The following is a 25,687-nucleotide window of genomic DNA, read 5'->3' as shown; positions in this document are numbered from 1 at the left end:
AAAGAAGAACTGTACTTTATGTCAGCATTTAAATCTAAATATTATCCTAGTTAATTAAAAATTGATTCCGGCCGCCAAATTTATATCTGGCGGCGACCACATTTGTTACCCATAATAAATGGAATTCAAGTAAGTTACTATTTCAGAATAAGATAAAAGGGTATTTTACACATAAAGTTAATGTACCACAACAACGGTTCTCCAATTGATGTGTGTTCCATTACACGCGTACTTACTTCATTTATCTTTGGAATTGTTTTAAGTGGCACCACCGGGAAAGTTACATGTCTCAGACTTTTTAAGTCGATTCTTTGTCTATTAATGGATAGAATTTATCGCTCTGAACAGTTGACATACTGCGGTAAGCGCTATAACGCTCGGTTTGACATCTTATTGTCAGCAATTGACTTCTTGCATCATTTTACTTTCAAGTTTCAAGTATGTTTTCAAATCACCCGGCTCCAGAATCATCGGTCTGCATTCTTTTCAAATGCATTTCACCATCCTTTCATGGCATATCTGGTTCGCGTCACTCCTTCTTTTCATTTTAGACAGCATTTGAACAGACCTCTGCACTATCTTTTACTAAACTATTCCGTACACAAGGCACCTTTAACTAATTTATGCCGGATTTTTGTTGAAAGACTTAGACAGCTTTACCGTTCGCACTATAAAAAAAGCTTGCTAGTTGCACCTATATCACCTAGATTCTTACTTAATTCAAATATGGATACTTATTGATTGAAGAGCGGATCGGTGGTCACTTTCAATGATATCTTATATTGTACAGATTATGGAAAAATCAGTGGAACAAAATTCAATAATGAAATATTAAACCTTGCAGATAGTATGTTAAAAAAAGCTTAATTACCTCACTCTTTAAGTAAGAGGAAGACTTGTACATCTACAGAATTAATAAAGGCAACAGATCGAAGAGTTTCACAAGCTCGTAGAGCTTAAAGAGTTATGTTTTACGAACTCAATGGTTCGTAGATTCAAGTGGTACTAAGGCCCATGAGTATGTACCTTTGGAAGGTTTTGTACTCTTACTAATGAAATCGCAAGGGAACCAAGCTTAGTTTATGTTTCTGAATTGTATAATTCTGCCAACATATCTAAAAACAGATTCTGTGGTTTGAACATACGCAGATAGTTAATTTCTAGCGGATCTTAAGTCCACCTCCTTACAGCACTCGGGCAAGATACTAGAATAGTAAAGAAAGGCACTGCAAATTCTCGCGATCGATTTTATATGCAATCAAGTATATTATTCGAGCTGTCGACGAGTTGTCGATTCGCCTTAGCACCACTTTATTTTACCTGGCGGCTGCCACGTAAACTATCTATTAATAAAAGAAATTTAACGAAAATACCTAAATTAATGAAGAAAAGGGTATCTTACGCATAGTGTAAATTGTGGCGTCCTTACGGTTTAGCAACCCACAGTCTAATGGGTGTGATAACGTGTACCTTATAACCCCCATCAGACGGTTGAAATCGAGTTCTGCATTTCTTCTTAGAGGTTTGATACTCAACAGCTAAATCCACGGTTGTTTTGGCATATATTTTTTCGTATGACAACTAAACGTGGATCTTCGATTCCTCGCTACCTTTTAAAGACGGAAAGTATTAGGACTTTGATAGACGTACTCCGTACCTAAGCAAAAATAAGGAGTCCCCACCCAACACGCTTTCGCGTAAATACGAATCCTGCCGGACTCCAAAATCCGTTCCCAGAACATTGGTACATCCTTATCTTAAAATTCAACAACGCATAGGTGCTTCCGTCAAAGCGTTGGCGGTGCAATAGCACAAAAAGGCCATTTTCGATTGAGTATCGATGCAACCCCGCACGTAGTCATCTCGACATTTACCGTCCAAATGTTATACTCATTGCTTCCGATAGCTTGTAGCAAAGCCACACACTGTTCATCATTGGCATGTGCCAATTGAATCAAGTAATGGAGTGGTGACGTTACACGTGTGAAATGAGCCAGATCCTAATCTCGCCTGCATGATAATGCATCAACCAAAGCATTTTTTTTCAGGCTTTTTTTTTCACCTAAAAAGTTTTATTCAGCAAATGAAAATCAATCGAGCCATTCTCTGCGAGAGATGAGGCGACTTAGTCGCAGAACCTAAAGGCTCATGATCTGAATAGACTACAAAAAGCTAAGAGACTTGCAGATGTACCCTGAATTTGACAAGAACATACTTCATAGTAAGCATCTTCTCGCCACGAAGTATGCTCAGTGTCGTCACAGACAAGCTTGAAAGACCGATCAGGATTGGCAGAGCCAAAATCGGGGCATGGGCGAGGCTATCCCTTACTGTATTCAAAACGTCATTCTATGTGCTATTCCAGCATCATTTTGATTTCTTAACGTAGATTTGATAATGGCCGAGCCATATCCGCGTAATTTTTTGCTACATTTGTGCATATAGTTGGCTAAACTCTGCTACTCACTCAGGTCTTTTGGTTCTTAGGAACCGGCCAATTAACAACGGATTTAATTGTAGCAGGTTCTGCTCCCAGGCCTGCTTTTCCAAAGACTAACCCTAAGAAGAAAAAATCTTTTGCATTGAAGACGTATTTAGATACGTTGTCATACAGCTTATTTGTTCGAAGGCACTTACACACTTCGCAGAATGGGTTTCCACATCAGACCGCCACTTTTCCGTCTAGCTATGAATTAAACAGCAAATAAGTATGTGAATCTTCTAGATGATGACGCAATAATTGTGTCACTAGATGTTCAAAATAGCATTAAAAAGCCCTAAAGCGTAACTAGCCAATCCTACAGCATCCCACTAAGGCTGCTTACCGCTGTAAGCGGATGTCAGTAGCTTGCATGAGCAGCTGATAGTAATAATTGACTAAGTGAAGCGAACCGTTCCCTCACCAAAACTTTAGGAGAAGCAGCCATTCTAGGAATTGGTGTCTGTGCCGGTATAGTAGCATCATTAAGCTTACTGTAAGCATGTACAAAGCATTTACCGTTTTGTTTATGACATAACATGTTGGTGTCGAATCATTCCAGCCTCGTGCTTAACACAGAAGAATTCATCAATGACGTCACACTGCTCGTTTGGTGAACGCCAGTAAAATATCTGATTCCAGTAACCAAGTCAATGTAATGATGCACACTTCTATGCGGACGGTTAATTGTGACACACCACGTCTCGGAATTTTGGAACTTAAGAAGAGAATCGATTCGAAGGATCGTTAATGATCGCTGATCCACTCCACACATTTAATGCGTGCTGGGCATAAGCGCGAACATCACGCTGTCATGCTTGAGTTTCAGAAGCTCCGATCGAGCTCTGAACTCAGCCCTAGGAAAATTAGAGGTCTGTTTTTTTAGCCGAGTTTTAAAAGCCCCTAGCAACCCAATGACATATGGGTCGCGCAACATAAGGTCTAGCGCCCAATTTTTGCCACAGCCTGCCAAATTTGATTGAGCAATGCGACTTGCATTTGCTCGTCGACAATGTGACAAGCACTTATCGCATCTGCCAACTTGACGAATCCAGTATCAGGCAGATCTACGTACTCGTCACAAAGGACGAATACGTTGCCGATATTCGGTCAGCGGCAATAATTGCAGAAAACGAACGAGTTTTTAGCAGCTCATCGATGGGCGAAAGTGTTCGCGATGTGAAGACTCGGATTGAAAGTTATACTTCTTAATCCTAAGGGTCACTTAAGACAAATTCTTTATACAAGGATTCAATTGAATACAGGGATGTATTCCCTCAAGCAGTTCCATGCGAGTTGCCTAAGGATAAAGGCACTCGACATGAGATCGAGCTCAAACCGGGCTCGAAGTACTGTGTCATGAAGCAGTGGCCACTGCCTCGTGAACAAGTGCTTGCGATCGATAAATTCTTTATCGATCGATTAAAAGCGGTCCATGTGAGGGAGTCAACCTTCCCACATAGCTCTCCGTCCTTCTGTGTGCGAAAAGCCACAGGAAGGGTGGCGGATAGTGCACACATCCAATAAAATGCATGCTGCAACGGTAACGGCTCAAACGCTGATACCTAGAAAAGAGGTAATTATAGATGGTTTGTCTAAGAGTACCATCTTTTCGTCTATGGATCTGATGGATGGATTTTATCAGATCCTTATGCGTGAACGGGACATCCCGTACACAGCAGTGAGCACTCCCAGCGGGATGCCCTGGGAATGGCTAGTAATGCCACAGGGGCTTAGTATTGCCCCTGTCACATTCAGCAGATGTGTAACCAATCTGTTGAGACCGATGCGAGATTTTGCACCGAATTAATTTTGATGACGTCTTCGTTCATTGCAGATCCATGAACGGAAAGTCGGACGTTGAAGTACATCGTACCCACGTCCAAAAGGCTCTTACACTTTGTGCGAAAGCATAAGTTGTATGCACATCTCAAGAAGTGTATTTTCGCTGCAAGCGAAAGACCACTTCTTGGGTGCATCGTCGGTAAACACGGCGTGCGCTCTAATCCTGAAAAGATTAAGGCAACTACCGAATGGCCAGTTCCAGTTGATGTCAAGGGACTTAGAAAGTTCCTGGGGCTAGCGGCGTACTTGCACAAGTACTCACGCAATTATGTTGAGATGACAGTCCATCTCTCTCTCTCGTCTCTTTAAAAGAGACGATAAATGGTTATGGAGCGCTGATTGTCAGCGTTCCTTTGAGGGCATCAAGCAAAGCTTGATGCATTCAATTATCTTGGCGATTGTAGATCAAGACAGACCATTCCATGTAGTCTGTGACGCCAGCGGTTTCGCATTCGGCCGTGCATTAATGCCTTACGATACGGACGGTGCGGAGCGCGTCATCTGTTACCAATCGCGTTCAGCTGCAATCAGCTGAACGCAATTAACTATTGCATGACAAAGAACTCCTTGCCATGAAATATGCATTGACTAAATTTAGGCTCTATCTCTTCGGAGATAGACCGTTCATCGTATATACGGACCTTGCGTCATTACGCACGGCCGTGAACGGCCCACACCTCTCACAAAGGATGGCGAAAGTGCCTATCCTTCTTTCGCGGAGTATAATTTCTCCGCGGCATATAAATCAGGACGACTAATGGCGTCACTGATGCGTTATCACGCCGACCCGATTTCGAGCCGGCCGCGCACTCCAAAAGTAAAGATAATCCCAATGTTGCAACACTCATTACAAGTGTTCCGTTGTCAACTTTATTTGATGACATCAAAGAAAGCCTACACAGAAGATAAAGCCCTTCTGCGTTTATTGGATCATCTGATAAATCTATCCAATCATTCCTTGAAAGATTTACCGGCTTTAAATCGATCGTCATCAGATCGATATACAACACGCAACGGCTTACTGTACTACACAGCCGTTGCCGGCGACACTCCACGTGTCGTCGTCCCAACTCAAAATGATTTGCGGTTGCGTATCATGTATAAGTGTCACGACGCACCACCAAGTGGGTATCGTGGACGTGAGAAAACTTATTTCACAGTAAGTCGCGACTTTTACTGCCCGCCAGTATGAGTTCGTGCGCAAGTACATTCGTGCTTGCGAGGTGTGTCAACAGGTGAAACCTAGCCCACCATACCGTGCACCTCTACAACCTCTACCACTTTCGGCAGAATGTTGGCAGTCCGTATCTATGGACTTCGTCTTCGGATTTCCCGAAGACGATCACAAAAATAATGGAATCCTTGTTTTTGTAGACAGCTTAAGCAAGATAGTACATCTTGCTGCAGTACCAGAGTCGATCACGGCTCCGGGCTGTACTCGTTCACGGGTTACCCCGTGAACTGGTCTCGGATAGAGATCCACGGTTTACGGAGTTTTGGAAATCCGTGTTCCGATCTCTCGTAACACGGCTGACTATGTCAACTTCTGATCATCCAGAGACACATGGTCAGACGGAACGCGTAAATCGCGTCCTCGAAGAGATACTTCGAGGTTACGTCCAATCGTCTCCGAATTGGAGCGAGTTTTTACCTATGGTCGAATTCGGCATCAACCATTCGGTGCATGTGTCGACAACGCATACCTAGCCAATAGAGAGATCCGCTAGTTCAAGGGGTTGTGGACTCGCACGAGCAAAACCAGTTCTAGATCATGCTTATCACGCGTCGAAATTACCGACGATGCGAATGATGTCGATGTCGAAGCAATTCACATCGAAAGTGAGAAGCTCAGCAATAGTGATGACACTATTGTTCCTAACAAAATAAATAGTACCAGCGATGAATCCTCGCTGTAGAAAAGAAAGATCTCATGGCAGTGCGCACAAAGCGCACTGAAAAAGACAAAACAAGTGAGTAAGCAGAGGAATTTTTTGCTGGCTCGAGAATCAGTAGTCTGTTTCGTACAGGATTCCATTGCCAACGCAGCAGCATGTAGTCACTGATGTGGGTAGTAATAAACTACTATCCAAGTTCTTTTGGCAGTTCCGTGTACTGCATCGCAGAAGCAATGCGTACACAATAGAACTTTTACGAAGGATGCGAACGCATCCTACGTTTGACGTTGGTCGGCTCCGCCCGTACCATCTGTATTGCGGTTTCTTCCGCGGACGGGTCAGACCACCCCTTTCAAGTATCCCCAAAAGGTTCTTGTGATCACGAGCCAGACTCTCATGTTGAGTATGGAGATTCTCATGCCAAACCCATAGTTCCTCGAAATTGCAACGAGCTGATGACAGCTCGTCACGAAACGCGTCATACTTTTGCTCGTACCCCAACATTAGGTACGCTCTTTATGAACGGTCTTCCGACAGTTCGACACGGTGAGTTCTGCTTCTTCTTTTTTAACGAGCGGCACTTACTGCACTCGTGAGCAAGACTCTTCTCCAATACATGGAGGTAGTGGTCGACTCTAGATATGACACATAGGTCGGATCTAGTTTTCCCTCCTCTTGCACGACCAATTGTGGATTTTCACGGTGGGCAATGTTTTATTGTGGATCGTATCGTAAACAACCGCGATGTGAAGGGGCAGCGAACGAGTTATCTTGTTCGCTGGCGCGGTCATCCACCTTCGCATAACAGCTGGGAGCTTCGGTCCCAGCTGGTTGTTGACGTTGAAGGCCTCGTCCATCAGTATGACGAGACCCATTCGATGGATCAGAAAGTCCATCGGAGAACACGCGCCCCTGGCGCATGCAAATCGATTGCAAAACGCCAATCGCATCGCGTATCTCGATAGAGATGCGAGCCCTTCCCAAGGGCGAAGAAAGGGAATAATCATCCCCTTTCACAGTTTAATATTGTCGAACAACACGACGGACAAGGATCACCCCACGTAGGGTATGGAAGTCCTGCCTCACGAGACAACCGATGACGTTTAAATCTTGCACCGGTTAAAGGTCGTTTCTCAAACTTAAAGCGAATCGCGTTAAGGTTTTGAAGCCAGGCTTCGCGTCTATTATCTTTGACATTGCGAGTGAACGCGTTCCAAGCTTGCATCAACGAGCTGTTATCTCGCTTGTTGTTGCCATTATACCATCGATGCTTAAAATCCTCCTTAGCGCGAAAACCTTTTGCGTTGGGATCAAGAATATGTAGCTTTGTCGCAATAAATAAGGCTTATTTAGAGTGAGGTGTAGTCTCTCCCGACAAGCTACTGATAAGCCGTTCGGGCAAAAGCCACGGCTTCTTCTCAGTGGCGAGACAAGACATTTTAGTGTCTGCACTCCCCTGAGTAGGACCCACTGAAGCAGGGGTACCACAAGAACTTTATCACGATGGCTTACGCCACACTCACAGGGATGAATGCGGGTGACGGCATGGGAGACGGTGCTGGTAATGGGGAATCATCATCATCGTCAGAACTAAACATGCTATAGCAAACGCTATCAGCATGACTTTCCGATTGAGCTCCCTAGAAGGCTCATACTCAGTCACCTGACGACGTTGAGGCGACTGTTCCATCTCCCGAGTTGGCCATCTCGTCCGACTCGCATTCATAGTCGACCGCCAAGGTGGGGTCGCATTCACGTGGTGACTCGCCGCGTTCACCCGCAACAGTTAGTATTGCGGGAGATGATGGTATTACGGCAGACGCCCTGTATGCCGCAAGATACAATAATGCGTCGCCCGCTGCTACATGGACCGCAATCGAAGGTTCCGCACTAATCGCTGACCGCATGGACCCGTTAACTATACGATAGAATTGAAAATGACGGTTCTGACCAATCAACATCGTTTTTCGCTTAAGTGGTCTTATAGTGACCAGTCTATTCAATGACAATCAAAGTGATAGTCGTTTAAGGGGAGGGTGATGTAACGGGGTGTATCGTACATTAATTTACCACTCAAAGGTTGTTAATAAATTTAAGAAACGGCCTACCTCTACTGTTTTTTATTAACTGCGTTAAGAAAGATAGTTATATTATCTAAAAGGTAGATACTATTTTACGAATATTAGTTTACATTGTAACTTTCAAAAAACTTATTCAGTGATAGATATCGACCTTACATATACTTGCTCCGCGGTCCAGTCAGCACTGGAAGCGCGCAAAGATAGAGACAGATAAGACTTTATTACATGTTTTGTATAACTATTTAATTCAAATAGTAGAAAATAGATAGAAACAGAAGAACTTAATCATATTAAATTCAGTTTATTTTTAGTTCTCTTTAAAGCACGTGTTTTTAAGAGAGTCTTCCTCTGCAAGTTGTAGTGTGCGCGAAGTGACGTGAGCCACCACTCGCACTGAGGCAGTGCGAAGTGGACTTGTACAGAAGCAGTACAAGTTAGTAGTGCCCCGTTACAGTTACATCAACCCTCCTTAATAACAGTCGCTTGAGTGACTGATGTAAAGTGACAGAGAGTACAATAATGTCTCTCTTTGTAAATTAGCACTTGTTGGTTATGTTTCCAACTTTGAATTGCGCACGGCTTTGAAAACCGTGCGCCTCGCCTGTGAGGCCGCAAAATCAGCTGCACGCCTCAGTGCAGCAGTTAGCGATGCAAATGTTTCAGTAGATCTAGGTGGGCGGAATGAATAACTACCTATTGTAATTAGAGGTGACTGGTATATAAGTCACCTGCTACTCCCATTGCAGGTGACTGGGTCGAGTCGGCGTCATCGGCTGACACGGTGGCACACGTTAAGGCCTCCGAATCAACCGAGGCCACGTCCGTCTAATCTACGGATTCTAATGTGACAACCAAGGAGTAATGACGAAGTTATTTGACACCTCGTCTGACCCTTTTGGTGCGGAGTAATCTTGTGATGACATACGAACGATACCAGATTCCGTTATTTGACTCATCCAGGCTTCACAAGCCTAAAAGGACGAGACGGAATTCTTCATCGATACCTGCTTACGGCATCGGTGGTTCACGCAAAGGATGTCACTCCTTCATTTCAAGTTTACGAAGCATTTGTACAGAATGTGCAAAGCATAGGCCGCGAGGCCTGGCTTGACAAGCCAGATGCTTTCCGAAGACCAGTTCGAAAACCGGACCATAGTCGGTGCACGCTACAAGCTGCACCGTTGGTCTAAAGAGGCAGGGTCACCTTGCCTCTCGTTAAGGGGCTAATGCTCCTTAAGAAGGCATACTCCTTCAAAGACCCTTATTGCAGGACGCTCATCTTTTGTGAGATGCGCGAAAGGATTAAGAACCTCCAACCATTCTACGAGCGCGGGCAGGGCTTGTATTCTGATGGACCCTCTGTTGATGAGGAGGGGTCTCGTCGTCCTGTCGAAAGAGACCGGTTCGGCGAATGAGACAAACCGAGTTTTCCTCCCCCTTTAAATCCATTGATGGACCCGAATGGTGAAAAGCGCTTTCTTGTTGAACGCTTCCTGAACCACCGTAAGGTGAAGGAGGTTTGAACGAGTTGCCTAGTTCGATGGCGAGGGTATCCACTCTCGCACGATAGCTAGGAATCTCGTGCCCAACTGATGATGGACGTTACGCAAGTCAACACCGTGACTTGGGTCACTTCCTGCGTTATTTACGGGAGGACGTTGATCACGAGCGATCCCGTCGTCACGGCTAGCGGTGATGGTCGACGGCGTTTCTTGTGACCAGTTGCAAAACTAGGCGGAAGTTGCGGTTGGTCAACTGGCAAAGAATGAGCACCTTCAAAACGAGCTGGTGACAGCTCGTCAAAAGCTCTTATCCGTGGAGGATGTAGTGATTCGTCTGGTTCGTGAAAAAATAACTCTGCCCTGAGACTATCACGCTTTTGACTCGAGACTATCCGGCTTTGGCAGACGTCTTAGACCTTTTCGGTGTGATTCGGAACCGGAAGAAGCCTCGTACTGATGGTATGGGACGGACACGCTCGATATAAAACGTAAAATGCGTACGCATCCTACTAGACAGCTCGATCGTGTGAGCATTGCCTTGGCGATGCAGTACACGAAACGGGCCGATATACGTGGGCAGTAATTTATTACTGCCTACATTCCTCACTACATGCTTTGGTAGGTTTACCGTAGATACTAGGCAAATATCAGTAACAATAAATGAAAGAATGTTTATTCTTCCATTTTTGTTAGAGATCCGTTTCTGTCGGTCCATGGCATCAACGATGGAATCCTGTACGAAACGGAATACTGCTTTTCTAGCCAGCAGGAAATCACCTGCAGACTCTTTTTTTTCAGTGCGACCTACTCGCACTGCGGAGACATCAATCTCTCTAATATTGAGAGTATTATCGTTCTCATTAATAATTTTGTTTTTTTATGCTGAGTCTATTAAAACATCGTTATTAAAGTCAGTAATAGCATTGTTGTTATTACTTACTTTGTCCACTCCAATGCTAATGAAATAAACATTGGCATCCTTCGCATTGACCTTAGGGCTAATGCGTGATTAGAAGGTTCTTTGCTCGAGCTAGTCCCTCCCGCCTTGAATGTGCAAGCCTTAGGAAGGCACTTAACGCTTTTAGATCAAATACGAATCATTCTCAAACAAGGTGGGTATACGTACTGAATTGTTGATGGCAAATTCTACCATCGGCTAGAATTCGCCCTAACTCGTAAGAAAATGGAATGGGAAATGAGCCATGAGATCTTTCTCATCTTCGATGGCGATGGCTTCGACATCGCCATCACTCGCGTTGTTGGTAACTTCGACGCGTGATGAGTATGAGCCAGAAATGGTTTTGCTCGTGCGACCCCCCCCTTAAACTAGAGGATCGCTCTAATAAGTGGGTATGCGTTGTAGACGCATGCACCGAATCGTTGGTGGCGCATTCGACCATCGGTAAACACTCGCTCCAATTCGGATACGATTGGACGTAACCTCGAAGTATTTCTTCTAGGACGCGATTAACGCGTTCCGTCTAACCATATTCGCGAAGTATTTCTTCGAGAATGTGCTTTGCCCGTACCGTCTGACCATCTGTTTCAGGATGATCCGAAGTTGACATTTTTAATTGTGTTCCAAGTGATTTGAAACAGATTGCCAAAATTCCGCCGTTAATCTAGGGTCTCGATCTGAGACCAGTTCACGGGGTAACCCATGGAGTCGAAATATCGTGTCAACAAAGACACGAGCACAGCCTTTGGTTGTATTCGACTCCGGTACTGCAGCAAGATGTACCATCTTGCTTAAATGATCAACAAACACAAGAATACCATTATTCTTTTGATCGTTCTCTGATTTCCCGAAGACGAAGTCCATAGATACGGACTGCCAACACTCTGCTGGAACAGGCAGAGGTTGTAACGGAGCTCAGGATAAAGCACTGGGCTTCACCGGTTGACTAACTTCGTAAGCACGTATGTACTAGCGGACAAGCTGGTCAGTAGAAGTCGCGACTTATCGTGAGTAGGTCTTTTCACGTAGACGATACCCACTTATTGATACTCATACATGATGTGTAGATGCAAATTATTATGGGTGTGGATGACGACACGAGGTGTGTCGTCAGCAAAGCCTGTGTAATACAGTAATCTATTGCGTATTGTGTATCATTATGTTGAGGATCGATACAATTTCGATAATCATTTTAAGGATTGCTGGGATGGAATCTTGAGATATTCATCAACCCTTTAAGAGCCTCATCTTTTTGATAAGCTTTATTAACGTCATCGAGTAATGTTGACGACGAAACACTTATTGTTGCAATAGTGGCATCATGCTCACTGTTCGCTTGCGCAGCGTGCTCAAAATGAGCCGGCGCGAAAGGGCATAGGTGAGGAAGTTCAGTCGTCCTCATTTATAGTCCACGGAGAAGTAGTACTTTGCGAAGAAAGACAACCGTCTTGCCATTCTTTGCGAGAGGTGTGGTTTGTTTACGGCCGTACGTAAAGACGCATGGTCCGTATATACAAAAAAACGGTCTATCTTCCGAGAGATAGACCCCAAACTTAACCAGTGCATATTTCATGGCAAGAAGTTCCAAAGTTATGCACTGGATAGTTGCGTTCAGCTGGTTGAAGCTGATGCGATTGATAACAGACGCCGCGCTCTGCGCCGTCTGTGTCATATTATATTAACGCACAGTCGATTGCAAAATCGCTGGCGTCACACACCAACTGTTTTGGTCCGCAATCGCCAATCCTGGTAATTGCATCAAGCTTTGCTTGATACCTTAAAAAAACGCTGACAATCAGCGTTCCATGACCGCTTTACATGTTTCTTAACAAAGAAGAAATAGGGACTGTCATTTCGGCAAAATTGCGTGGGTATTTGTGCAGGTACGCCGCTAAACCAATGAACTTTCGAAGTCCCTTCACATCGACTGGCAAAGGCCAATCGGTCGTCGCCTTGATCTTTTCGGATCCGAACGTATACCGTGTTTACCCACGATGCACCCAAAAAGTTATGTTTCGCTTGCAGCGAATATACACTGCTTAAGCTTTGCATACAACTTGTGTTTACGCATAAGTGTAGGAACCTTTCGGACGTGGGTACGATATACTTCAACGTCAGAATTTCCGTTCATGGCTCACCTATGAACGAAGACGTCATAAGAAAAACTCGGTGCGAAATTTTGCACCGATCTCGACAAATGTGTAATCAATCTGTGGTTATTGGGGCAGCGACATTACGAAGCCCTCGTAGCATGACTAGCCACTCCCACATCATACCGCTTAGGGTGATTACCACTGTAAACGGGATATCCTGTTCACGCATGAGGATCTGATAAAATCCATCCATCAGATCCATTAACGAAGAGATAATGCTCTTTTAAATACCATCAATGATTACATCGTTTTTTTGTGCTATCGGTGTTTGAAATTGTACCGTTGCAGCGTTCAATTTATTGAATTCATGCACAATCCGCCATCCTCCTGTTGCTTTACACAAAGAAGGTCAGAGACCTATGTGGGAAGTTGACTACCTCACATGGCCCGCTGCCAAGCGATCGGCAAAGAATTTGTCGATCGCTAATACTTGCCCACGAGGCAATGGCTATTGCTTCATGAATGACAGTATTTATACCTGGAATAAGGTCGATTTGTGTCGAGTGCCTTTATCATTAGGCAACTGGCACGGTACGGATTCAGGGAAGACATCCTCGAATTCTATTAGATCCTCATACGAACGGTTTGTCTACAAAGACTCTTAGGATTGGGACGTAAGCCGTTCCATCCGAGTCTTCTCATCGAGGACACTTTCGTCCATCGATGAGCGGCTGAAAATCTGTTCTTTCTCAGGAAATACTATTGCCGACCGCATATCACCACGTAGTTGTCATCTGTTAAAAGTACGCAGATCTGCTTGACTTTGCCACTACGCAGACCACTCAAAAACCGTTCCGGTTCAAGCGTTGGCAATTGAGTTATCTCCGAAATTAACTTAGTAGGCGCTATTTGATCAAGTGTATAAGCGCCTACACTTGAGTTATTATTTACTAAGATATTTTTTTGTCTCAGTTTCCTCTTTGGAACTTATTTCCGAAGGTACCTGGGAACATTTGACCACATGTTTCCGGAAACATATTTATATAGAATTGACTTGGGGGCTATCCTCCCCGACTGCCTCTAGCTGTGGTTGTGGTACCACAGCAAGATTCTCCAGGATCGACTCTCTAGTCGATCGAGGACATTCGCTCTGCCTCTCATAGAGAGGCGTTTCAAAATTTCTTGCATGTTGCTTTTCAAGCAAGCATCCTTGTTTTATACCACTTAACGTATTCGAGTTGTCGAACTTTGACACTGCATGTACTTGTACTTGTGCACAGCCATCAGTAACTTTGTCCACGTCACAATGGTGGACCTTCGACGCTGCCTGTGCTTGTGCACAGCCGTTCGGGATCCAACTCCACAGTGTGTTGGGTATTCACACTGATGTCATGTGCAGTCATGCAAACGACCGATTGACAAGTGAGGCTATCGCACTCACTCGTAGGACATCCACACGCTTGTGGACGCCCCAGGACGTGCGTCTGTTGGCCACCTGATGAACAAGAGACAGGCATCGTCACGGCTTGATGCTGCCAATTTATACATGGCTCGTACTCTCTAAGCCATAATTAATCCAAGGATGACATCAAATTTGTCATTCAAATCTAGTGCGATGAAGGCATCATCGTACTCTTTACTTTTTAACGTATAATCGATACCAACTAAACGTTTCTTTACTGTTACAGATGCGCCTTTTGATAAGCGCACTGTTCTCGGATATCGCGCTCAACGAACTTGAGCCTGCGATCTTCTCACAATAAATGTCAAACAATTATATTCGACACCCCACAATCGACTAGGGACTTTTGTGACAATTTGTTTGCCACTATAATTTTCAGGGTGGTGAGGTTACCCTTATCCCCTGAGGCAGTTACACACAACGTTTGTGTGTGAGGAGCAACTTTCGTCAAAAAGGCCTGCAAATTCTTTTCCTTTGCCGTTGCTAGATCATTAGGGCGATACGCACCTACAGACCCCGACCTTTTTTTTGAAGACCCGCCTCACGGTTGCAATTTCGCAACAGCGTCGGATCCGCGTCCTCCGCGATTTCTAGCAGGAGGTCGATCTTTTCGCTCAGTGTTTTTCGGCACTGGCCGTGAGGCACCACACTCGTAGGCGTAGTGGCCCGTCTTTTTGCAACGATTTCATTTTTGTAACTGTTTTAACTTGAAAAGCGAGCTCTCTTGCTCTCTGCATACGAGAGATCCATGGGTTCTGGATCTCCGTTTTCTTGTCGTCCGGCTGGACGATATGCACCCGAGTGGACGAAAGCCTGTTTCAGGCTGTAGTCCCCTTGTCGCTTCAGAGATCGCTTGATTAAGCGCCTTCAATTCGAGCTGGAACAGGTAAGTCTTGACAGAACCGTCTGTGAGACCCTTGATGAACACAGTTACCTGTGTGTGTTCATCAATCGGATGATTCACGATACAACTGACCAGGTATCGTGTATGTTGAGCATAAGCGTGAAGGTCACTGTAACGGGCTAAAGTTGCATTAATGTTACACAGTCCCCGTTAAGTACACGTGGTGTACTTAAGGGGGTGGTCAATTACTTAAATAAAGTAATTAGACCCACCACTTGGGTGTGCTCGTGACCAACCCTTGTGTATGTGATGCACATAGGTGCATTCACATTAGGAGGGATGACGCCTAGCGTCATCCGTTACGCGAGGTATCTAGAAAGATACGCTCGCAATACATATTAGTTTTATCTACGGAGATGACATTTTTGATAGGTAAAAAAATAGGTGTTTATATTTAATTCTATTAAAAATAAATCAGTCTGAAAACTTCTTTCTACTTGATAAGTGCGCACGAGGAGCCGAATTACCGCTGTCATGACGACACTTAATCAAAGTACTTAGTGCCATGGGTGAGTTCGCTAAGGCGCCCACCGCAACTACCTCACGGCACACGAGAGTAGACTGTCTAACCGATTCCTCGTTTGGTAGTGTGGGTGCTTAAGTAGAGCGTGGCCGCATTAGGACGTGCCCGACTACAGTCACGCTTGCCTGTTCAAATCTAGGAGCTCGGCTCGATCCCTGAATTCGGCACGTGGGGGCTCAATGTTTGCCTAAGCCGGGTCTTAAAGACCTCATGCGACTCAAAATTAAATGGAGCTTGAGCCCCGAAGCCCACGATTTGGCACGTTTGGTTAAGTTGGACATACCAAACTTCACTTTCGTCGCATCATCACTAATACGGCGAGCTTCTACGGCGTCGTCTAATTCGACGAACCATCTTAAAGAGAGTCGCCTTCGACTGCCTAAAAACTTTGAGATTCCGATCTTTAAGCTTTCGGGTCGACGCTTCCGCGTCGACCCGCTGGCAGCATGTAAATGCTGCTGTCTCAACATTACCAATTGTTGAGCACCCTGTTCTCTCAACACCTCCGCGTGTTGAGAGCCTTGCTGGTGAAGCAAGGCTACTTTATCTTGGCCCCCGTCGAGTTTGTGTTTTACGAACTCGGCTATGACCGCATGCTGTTCATCCCTTCTCAGGGTGTACAGCATGGCGCCAACGGCTGGGCCGCCTACGATCGATCTCATTCGTTCGATCGGTCTCCATTCAAGGCACTCAAACGAGTAAATCCTTCACGCGTGGCGTGATAACATTTTTGGGGGGCTGGAAAGCTCCTTCCTTCTTTATCCAACACGTTAACCTTACACTGATTGCAGTGTAAGTTACGTGCATCGAAACTTCACGTACACAAGAGTACAGAGGAATGTTTCTATGAAACTAAGGGGGCTTAGCTATAAGGGTCTAGACTAAGGCTTTAAAATAGAGAAAAGTAAAAACTGTATTAATATATTTAGTTTCCTGCGTGAAGATCTTCTATCTACTACTGAACTTATTATATTAATAACAAGCTGTTTATTTTTCCTCCTTGCGCACCGCACAATCGTGTCTTATAAGGTTGGCGGAGTTGAGTTAAATTTGAATCAACCAATCAATACGACTAATGTCTTATTGCATCAATATTGCCAGATTTGGTAATATTGGAACTATTTAAGTCAAATACTTAGTAAACATAATTATAAGTACTTCTTTGCTTTTTTCGTTTCATAGAACCCGAAGGCTGGTACATTTACTGCGATTCAACAAGGAGTTGACGACTCTGAAGAAAGCAGTGAACTTTTCCGCGTAAAGTTCAACGTCAGGATTAAGTCACAGACGCGTTCAGCAAATACCTTGGTGTTCTTAGGGTGGAAAACTGCCAAAAAGTAAACGCAGAGAAAACGCAAAATTTGGATTTTCCTTGAAATCGACAATAATAGAAGAATTTTTATAGGATTTATTTCTCCAGCCACTGATTTATTGAAATAGTAAAACCGAGTCATTTTTAAAAAGCACCTCAACCATATGCCTCAATCTCAACACAACAATGGATCGCGAAAACACGCCGCAAAAGCAGCGCCAGAAGGTTAGTAAAATTGACCGCTCAATTATCGTCACGTCCATTGACATTCACAATACATTGCCCTCTCACATCAATGCAGCGAAGCAGCACTAATCGTCGCATCGGAAGCAGCTCGACAGCCCAAGGAGTTTCGTCTCGAGCTGGCACGAGCTCGGTCTCTAACCTCACGCGCGTGTCTCGGTCCCGTGGTCGCGCTGTAGGAGCATCTGGCCCTCTTTCATCTGCCGCAATGACCAAGACCCCTTCTATACTACTTCGTCCGCTCTCAGGTGGTACGTTGGGGTCCACTGGAGTCCTCTACGAACCCGATGCCCACAAACGCAGCAGCCTTTACGTCTCAGACCGAGAAAGCCACAATAACACCAGATCAAAAACTTTGGATCGACACAACGACAATGACACCTCTTCTGTATTTCTTCGACCTCATCATCCGTCTTCGGTCCAACAAACGAAGACCGTGCCTCCACTTACCCGTGTTAAGCTTATTACTCCTCAAATGCAATTTGCCACGGACTTATCGATAAAATTAGGAAGTTGCCTGGAGCTCGAGAATTTTACGGTTGTTGGAGTATTAGGTTTGGAAGGAGTGGGCAAGTCCACAATTCTTTCATTATTGCAGGAGAAGAAGGCAAGCGAAAAGGAGGTTGACTTGACGCAACGTGTTGAAGCTTTAGCATTGGATCGTTATGGCACGACTGGCGTTGATCTCGCTATTTCACTGATTGGCGGAGCAGGCCACCCGACCGTCTTGTTAGACTCGCAGCCATTACTTAGCAGCTCAATGCTGGTAGATTTATTGGATCGGAATGACGCGCACCGATATGGGGCCCTCTCGCCTGATCAACAAGTCGAAATTGTATCGTACCAGCTTGCAGTCTTCTTATGCGCAATCTGCCACTATGTGGTACTTGTTCATGACGATTTGGCCTACCAAGTATCTGTAAATGAACTTTTACGAATTATTGATCTTAAAATGACTCAGTGCCGACTACCAAGCGTGACTGGAAATAATCACAGACATGCAGCCCAGCTGCTTTATGTGGCTAACAATATGGCAGATTCCGAGTTATTATACCGCGAAAATGAGCTGTTGTCAGCTCACGAGCGTGCACTCGAAGCCGCGTGGTCCCAGGCGCTAGTTCGTGTGCCACACAAAGTGTCGAGCTATAGTTCTTCAGCCGACACCGATAAATACGTCCAAAACGTGGCATATTTTGTTTTTCCGTGCCAGCAACAGCAATCAATTCGCAAAGACATAAAAACTCACGTGCAACTATCGTCGGCATCTCCTACGTCTGGACACAAAATAGAGATTGATCGCAATACAAAAAGGAGATCTAGCAAATATTCGGAATTTGATGAGGTTGCTGAAGATTTTCGGCGCTTTGTCCTGAGTTTGCCGAGCTCTCCATCATTTACTTTTCCGGTAACTGTGAAAAACGCCGCATCAAAGACACTACCGCATGCGCTCACGTTGCGCGAATGGCTAAGCAATGCTTCTCGTGTGTTTGAGGCTTTGCGCAAGGCCAGCTGCTTCACGGCCGAATATGCCTCATCGCGGGACCACCAGTGAGGTACTACTTACCTGAGCCACTGACTGAGTCATGAACACTTGACTTTGGTCACTTGGTCGTGATGATTTAGAGTAAATCTGATCTACTACTTGCTCGGTTCATCAATTGCCTTTCACATAGATCTCGCAATTTGTGCTTAATGAAGCAGAGTTATTCAAGATAATCCGCTGGATCGTGTTATCGTGTTGCTACTATTGTAATTATCAGACGCTCCAACGGTTGTTTTACAATAGCTCATGTGGAAAATAAAAAAATTACGCGTTGATGTGAATGCTGAGACTGAGTATTCCGTAAAACGTTAGCAGATGAGTGGTACTCTTAAGGTCGATGCAACAAATTTCCTTATCTAATGAAAGTCAAAATGTGATCAAGGAAACAAAAATAAGACTAAGCTGCAAATCTGACGAGTCATGGGAAGTGTGAAGAGGGGCACTAAAAGCGCTCTTGAACGACTCTTTTTAAGATTGGAAATTGCGGACGCATCACTGGCGATATCAGCTATGAGAAACAATTGTGGTTTTAATTTATGACAGTATGTGAATCTTGGAAAATTGATTGGGTCGAAAACCTTAACGTTTTCCAGTCATTTGGATCAATGAACTAGCCTTAGAGTATCCTTTTGATGTGGGCAAGTATGGCTATTCAGTTGAGCGTTTCCATTGGGCCAGCGCGAACCTTGAATGCTGCTCCTGCATCACAATTTCCTAATAAGCTTGATCATACTTTAGTATTAGCCGCGGTCGGTGACAATACTTGAATACGCTTGCTATTCCGTGATAATGGGGAGTAGCCCCTTGTAGCATCGTTTTATGCAATATATTGCATCTAAGATGATCGTGGCACGGATTTGATTTTTGTCAAATTGTAGCCATTCCAATGCGATCTGGCGCATTCTTATTAAACCTCGTGTACTTAATAAATAGTCACTTCACAATGCTGGCGGAGTAATAAAAAGGTCCATCTTTTTGAGGTGTCGCCAGATAAATCAACAGCGCGAGATACCTTGCCGAGGTTTTTTCTGTCACCTTTCACTTGGCTGACGTCACCTAACATTTTGCACTGCAATAAGCAAGCAGTGACTGCTCTACTTCACCCGTAGCTACTGACGCCGTTGTAGCAATGAGCGATTCCGAAGATGATGTATGTCTTGCTACTCACTTTACGCGCCAATCGCTTCCGCGTTGGCTGTGTCTTTCGATAATGATTACATTGCATAATGACTCATGTATGGTATTCGACCTTTTGCTACTTGAAACATGACTAGGTTATGATGACAGCGGTCAGTAAAAGCAAGAAAGCAGGTGTGAAAAAAATTGCTAGACCAACAGGTAAAGTTACAGCCGGCATCAAGAAGGCACAAAGTAAGAAGGCAAAGATGCCCATTAAGAAAAAGAAGAAGATGAGTGATGCCTCAGACAGCGATGTCTCGGGTGCTGCAAGCTCTACCTTTGATATAAATGACAGCGAGGACGAGATAATGGCCAGCGCCAATGCTGAGGATACTTCGAAGCAGAGTATCGAACAAATTTACCAAAAGAAGACGCAGCTAGAGCACATTCTACTGCGTCCCGATACCTATGTGGGTTCGATTGAGCACGTAGAACAAAACATGTGGATTTTTGACGACGAGAACAAGCGAATGTGTTTGAAGAAGATCAATTACGTGCCTGGGCTGTACAAGATTTTTGACGAGATCATCGTCAATGCGTGCGATAACAAGCAACGAGACAAGTCCATGAATACGCTCAAGGTAACCATTGACGTCGAGAAGAATGAAATTTCTGTCTGGAACAATGGCAAAGGCATTCCGATTGTACTTCATAAAGAACACAAGGTGTACGTACCAGAGCTGATCTTTGGCCACTTGCTCACAGGCAGTAACTTTGATGACCAAAAGAAAAAGACAACAGGTGGACGAAATGGATACGGAGCCAAGCTTGCAAATATTTTCTCGAACGAATTTGTGGTTGAGACGGCAGATTCTAGCACGAAACAGCGGTACAAACAGGTTTTTGAGCACAATATGGGCAAGAAGAACCCACCCTCGATCACCAAGTGGGCTCAAAAGGATTTTACATGCATTTCGTTCAAGCCTGATTTAAAGCGCTTTAAGCTCGAGTTCCTCAACGATGACATTGTATCGCTGTTTAAGAAACGCGTGTACGACGTTGCAGGCGTCTCTGGAAAGGGCCTCAATGTTTATTTGAACGCTGAAAAGATCGATATTAAATCGTTCCCGCAGTATGTTGCGCTATATCCCGGACCTCATGGATTTGCTCCAGAGGCAAAGGATGGGGAGGACTCGCATTCAGACGAGATCAAGGACGACGATGATGACTACAGCGAAGGAAAACTTTCGAAAATCAAGGTCGCTAAGACCAAGCCGTCAAACGTCACCAAGAATGGGGTGATATTTGAGAAGCCAGACGACCGCTGGCAGGTTGGCGTTGGATTGAGTGAAGACGGGTTTCAGCAAGTGAGCTTTGTCAATGGCATTTGTACGTTAAAAGGTGGCCAGCATGTGTCGTATATTGTGGACCAGATCACGACAAAACTCGTGAGTGTCCTAAAGAAGAAGAACAAAGGCGAGGCTGTAAAGCCAAACTACATAAAAAATCACATGTCGGTCTACGTGAGCGCGCTTGTTGATAATCCCGCATTTGATTCCCAGGTACACTTTTATGTCGTGGATGGCACTGTTCATTCACTTACATTCGATATCATTGTTTTCATTCCCTAAACATAGACAAAAGAAACACTGACAACACGAGCCAACAGTTTTGGGTCTACATTTAATCTCAGCGAAAAGTTTTTGAAACAATTGGAGAAGAGCGGCCTTGTCGAGAAAATTCTGTCGTTTGCTGCATTTAAGCAAACTGCAGAGCTGCGGCGCAAAGGAGGTGGCGGTGGCAAGCGTTCGCGCCTTACCGGTATTCCGAAATTGGACGACGCAAATCACGCGGGTACTGCGAAAAGCAAGGACTGTACCTTGATTGTTACAGAAGGAGATTCGGCCAAAACAGTGGCCGTAGGCGGTCTTGCCGTTGTTGGCCGAGACTATTACGGAGTCTTTCCTTTACGAGGTAAAATGCTGAACGTTCGCGAAGCAAGTCACTCCCAGATTTTGAAGAATGAAGAAATTCAAAACGTAGTCAAGATTCTTGGTCTTAAGTATGGTCAGACGTACGAGTCCACTAAAGGTTTGCGTTACGGGCACTTGATGATAATGGCCGATCAAGATCACGATGGTAGTCATATCAAAGGTCTCGTCATTAATCTCATTCACCACTTTTGGCCGTCGCTTCTGCACGTAGACGGCTTTTTGCAAGAGTTTATCACTCCAATCGTCAAGTGTACAAAGGGCCGAACAAAAAAAGTCTTTTACACAATGCCAGAATATAACGCATGGCGTGAAAGAACCAACCAGGGACGTGGCTGGGTGATAAAATACTATAAGGGTCTTGGTACGAGTACGGCCGCAGAAACCAAAGAATATTTCTCGGATTTGCAGACTCATCAAATTGGGTTTACGTACGATGGAGATGGAGATGCGGATGTCATTGACATGGCATTTTCGAAAAAGCGTGTTGAAGATCGCAAAGATTGGCTTCGAGGCTATGAGCCTGGTACCTATGTGGATTACGATGTCGATGAAATGGGCTACACAGAGTATGTTATAATATTTAATTATGCATCTGACTGATCTGACCAAAATATTCGTCTATCTGTATCCGTTAGGTTTGTCAACAAGGAGCTTATACTTTTCTCCATGGCAGATAATATTCGGTCAATTCCTAGCGTCATGGATGGATTCAAGCCATCCCAGCGCAAGGTGCTTTTCAGCTGTTTCAAACGTAATCTTCGAGTAAGCAACATTTGCGAGCTATTTTGGCAAAAGTCAATTGCGATTTACACTTTTGTTCTACTTTTTGATATAGTCGGAGCTTAAAGTGGCGCAGCTAGCTGGTTATGTGTCTGAGCACTCTGCATACCATCATGGTGAGCAGAGCCTGCAGGGCTGTATCGTCAATATGGCGCAAGACTTCGTTGGAAGCAATAATATTCATCTGTTGTCCCCGATCGGACAATTTGGTACTCGTTTGATGGGTGGCAAGGATGCGGCCAGTGCTCGTTATATTTTCACCAACTTAGAGCAAATGACTCGCGTCCTTTACGATCCTCTGGACAATGACTGCCTAAAGTATTTAAGTGAAGACGGACAATCAATTGAACCGGAATGGTATATTCCGATTATTCCTATGGTACTTGTCAATGGTAGCGACGGTATCGGAACGGGTTGGTCTAGCTCTGTTCCAAACTATAATCCTCTCGATATTATCAAGGGCCTGCGCCAAAGGCTTAAGGGAGAAGAAATGAATTCTCTTACTCCATGGTATCGCGGATTTACAGGTCATATTCTTGAAAAGGCTAATTCGCGTGGAACTGATAGCAGTAATTACATCGTTCAGGGTCTTTACGAAGTGACGGATGACAGCACATTGGTGATCTCTGAGCTACCCGTTAAGACGTGGACCCAGACGTACAAGCAATTTTTGGAGGGTCTGCTTGATTCCTGTACTATCAAAGACTTCAAGGAAAATCATACCGACGTCAAGGTGCTATTTACAATTACGATGGAACCTAAAGCGCTAAGTGATATTGCAAAGGCTCCGGGTGGCATTGTAAAAAAATTCAAGTTAGAATCATCGTTGTCTACCTCCAACATGCACCTATTTGATGCATCGGGACGCATCAAGAAGTACGAGAGCCCAAACCAAATTATGGAAGAATTCTACGCAATTCGATTGGAATATTACCAGCTTCGGAAGAAAGCAATGCTTTATAAATTGCAAGATCAGATCAAGCTCCTCTCAAACAAGGCTCGTTTTGTTCTTTCTGTTGTTGAAGGCAAATTGGTTGTAAACAACCGTAAAAAAGCAGAATTGCTAGAAGAGTTGGCTGTAGAGGGCTATGATCCGATTGCGCCAAAGTCGAAAAAAAAGACTGACAATGAGGACTCGAACGAGTCTAATGACGAGGAATCTACCGCGGTTGACGCCAATAGAGGCTACGACTATCTACTTTCAATGCGAATTTGGAGCTTGACGAAAGAACGTGTCGACAGCCTGCGTGCGGAACTCGAGGAGCGTAAACAGGAGTATTCTGTCCTTGAAGGCAGAACAGAGCAAAATTTGTGGCTCACAGACTTAGATGCGCTCGAGAAAATGCTCGTCGAAACTGAAGCAGAGCGCGAGAGGATCTTGTCGCATACGCCACAGAAAAGGGGTGGCAGAGGCAAGAAGCCTGCTGTGAAAAAGAGGAAGCGAAAAAGCGATGACGATGGAGACGATGATGACTCAGACTTTGAAGTTGCAGGCTCACAGACGTCGCGTAAAAAGTCGAACACTGCTGTAAAGCGACCTGCAAAGAAGGAACCTCTTGCACGCAAGATTAACGGCACAAAGGAAAACAAGGCGGCTGGTGCTAAGTCGGGCACCATAACGTCATTTTTAGAAAAGATAGACGAGCCACCAACTGCTAAGGAAGACAACGAAGCGGATATGGAAGATTTATCGTTGGCCGAGCGGCTAGCTCGAAGATTCAAAGTATCTAACAAAAACGTGGGAACCTCCTCCAGCTTAAAACGCCCATCCAAGCCCGCTACGACCAAAACGTTTGTTAGCTCTCCTGGTGAACAGACCTATGATAAGGATGACAAGGATGACGTGTTTGCTATGGAGTCGGACGATATTGACAAGAAGTCCGCTTTTGTAAAATCGAATGCGGCAACTAAAAAGGCAGAATCGAAAAAGGCGGCAACTCTTAAAAAGGCAGCTTCAACCAAAAAGGAAGTTACTACTAAGAAGAAAGCCGCAACCAGAAAAGAAGCTACGACTAAGAAAACACCTTCAATCAAGAAAGACGCGCCTATTAAGAAAAACGTTAAGGCATCATCTTTAGAGGATGATGAATTAAAATATATGGACGAAAACAGTGGCGGTGCTTCTACCCCCTCCCCAGTGGCCTCGCGTCCTAAGCGTGAACTTCGTACGCATAAGCGCATTGTATACGATGAAGGCTCAAGCGATGAGGACAATGATGAAAATAACAAGGAAGAAAGCTCTGCTCTAGAGGATGACGCAGACGATAGTGATTTTGAATAGAAAGTTCCAGCGTAGCAAGAAATAATCTGACAAAGATACTAAAAAGGGAAACTCTCCTGGTCCTAATCCAATTCAATAAAAAGATTTTTATATTAAAATATTGAATACCGGGAGATGCAAGATGTGTTCTGTAAAATGCTTGGGTAATTAGCTAATGACCGCCAGCAACAGAGAGCAAGTGCTTAAATCTTGGCAAAATGACTTTGTAACTTCGGGATAAAAAGTACCAAAAAGAAAAACGTCGTTAGACACAAACTCAATTAACTTGTGTGACTTTTTTTGGCAACACAATCGAGAAAGGTACCGAAGGAGATCCGGACTTCAGTTTGAAAACTGCAATGGGGCACACATCGGTTGGAGAACCGTTGTTGTGGTACATTTACTTTATGGGTAAAATACCCTTTTATCTAATTTTAAAATAGTTAGTTACTTAAATCCCATTTATTATGGGTAATAAATGTGGTCGCCGCCAGATATAAATCTGGCAGCCAAAATCTATTTTTAATTAGCTAGGTAAGTTTTTAGATTTAAATAATTAAATAAATTTCAGTTCCTTTTTTTGATCTTAAAGCGTTAAGTGCCTTTCTAAGGCTTGCGCATTGATCTGTAAGAGATAGAAGCCTTTCAAAGGTATATCCTCTTGGGCACGAAATGCCACTTGGTTCTACGAACC

General features: G+C 44.4%; 2 protein-coding genes across 2 annotated transcripts; both read left to right on the top strand.

The window, feature by feature from the left end:
• Positions 1-17,349: 17,349 nt before the first annotated feature.
• Positions 17,350-18,849, top strand: CCR75_003685 (uncharacterized protein; the record flags this gene model as incomplete). Its single annotated transcript, XM_067961779.1, has 1 exon — positions 17,350-18,849. One exon carries the CDS (start codon positions 17,350-17,352, stop codon positions 18,847-18,849), a length of 1,500 nt encoding a protein of 499 aa, XP_067822231.1.
• Positions 18,850-19,969: 1,120 nt separating this feature from the next.
• On the top strand, positions 19,970-25,114 carry CCR75_003686 (uncharacterized protein; the record flags this gene model as incomplete). Its single annotated transcript, XM_067961780.1, has 5 exons — positions 19,970-19,990; positions 20,115-21,521; positions 21,597-22,519; positions 22,589-22,715; positions 22,789-25,114. 5 exons carry the CDS (start codon positions 19,970-19,972, stop codon positions 25,012-25,014), a joined length of 4,704 nt encoding a protein of 1,567 aa, XP_067822232.1. The 3' UTR covers positions 25,015-25,114.
• Between the last annotated feature and the right edge of the window lie 573 nt (positions 25,115-25,687).

This window comes from Bremia lactucae, linkage group LG2 (assembly GCF_004359215.1).
Source record: "Bremia lactucae strain SF5 linkage group LG2, whole genome shotgun sequence".
Taxonomy (NCBI): domain Eukaryota; phylum Oomycota; class Peronosporomycetes; order Peronosporales; family Peronosporaceae; genus Bremia; species Bremia lactucae.
Note: the sequence above shows the minus strand (reverse complement) of the source record. Positions and strands in the feature narration are given on the sequence as shown.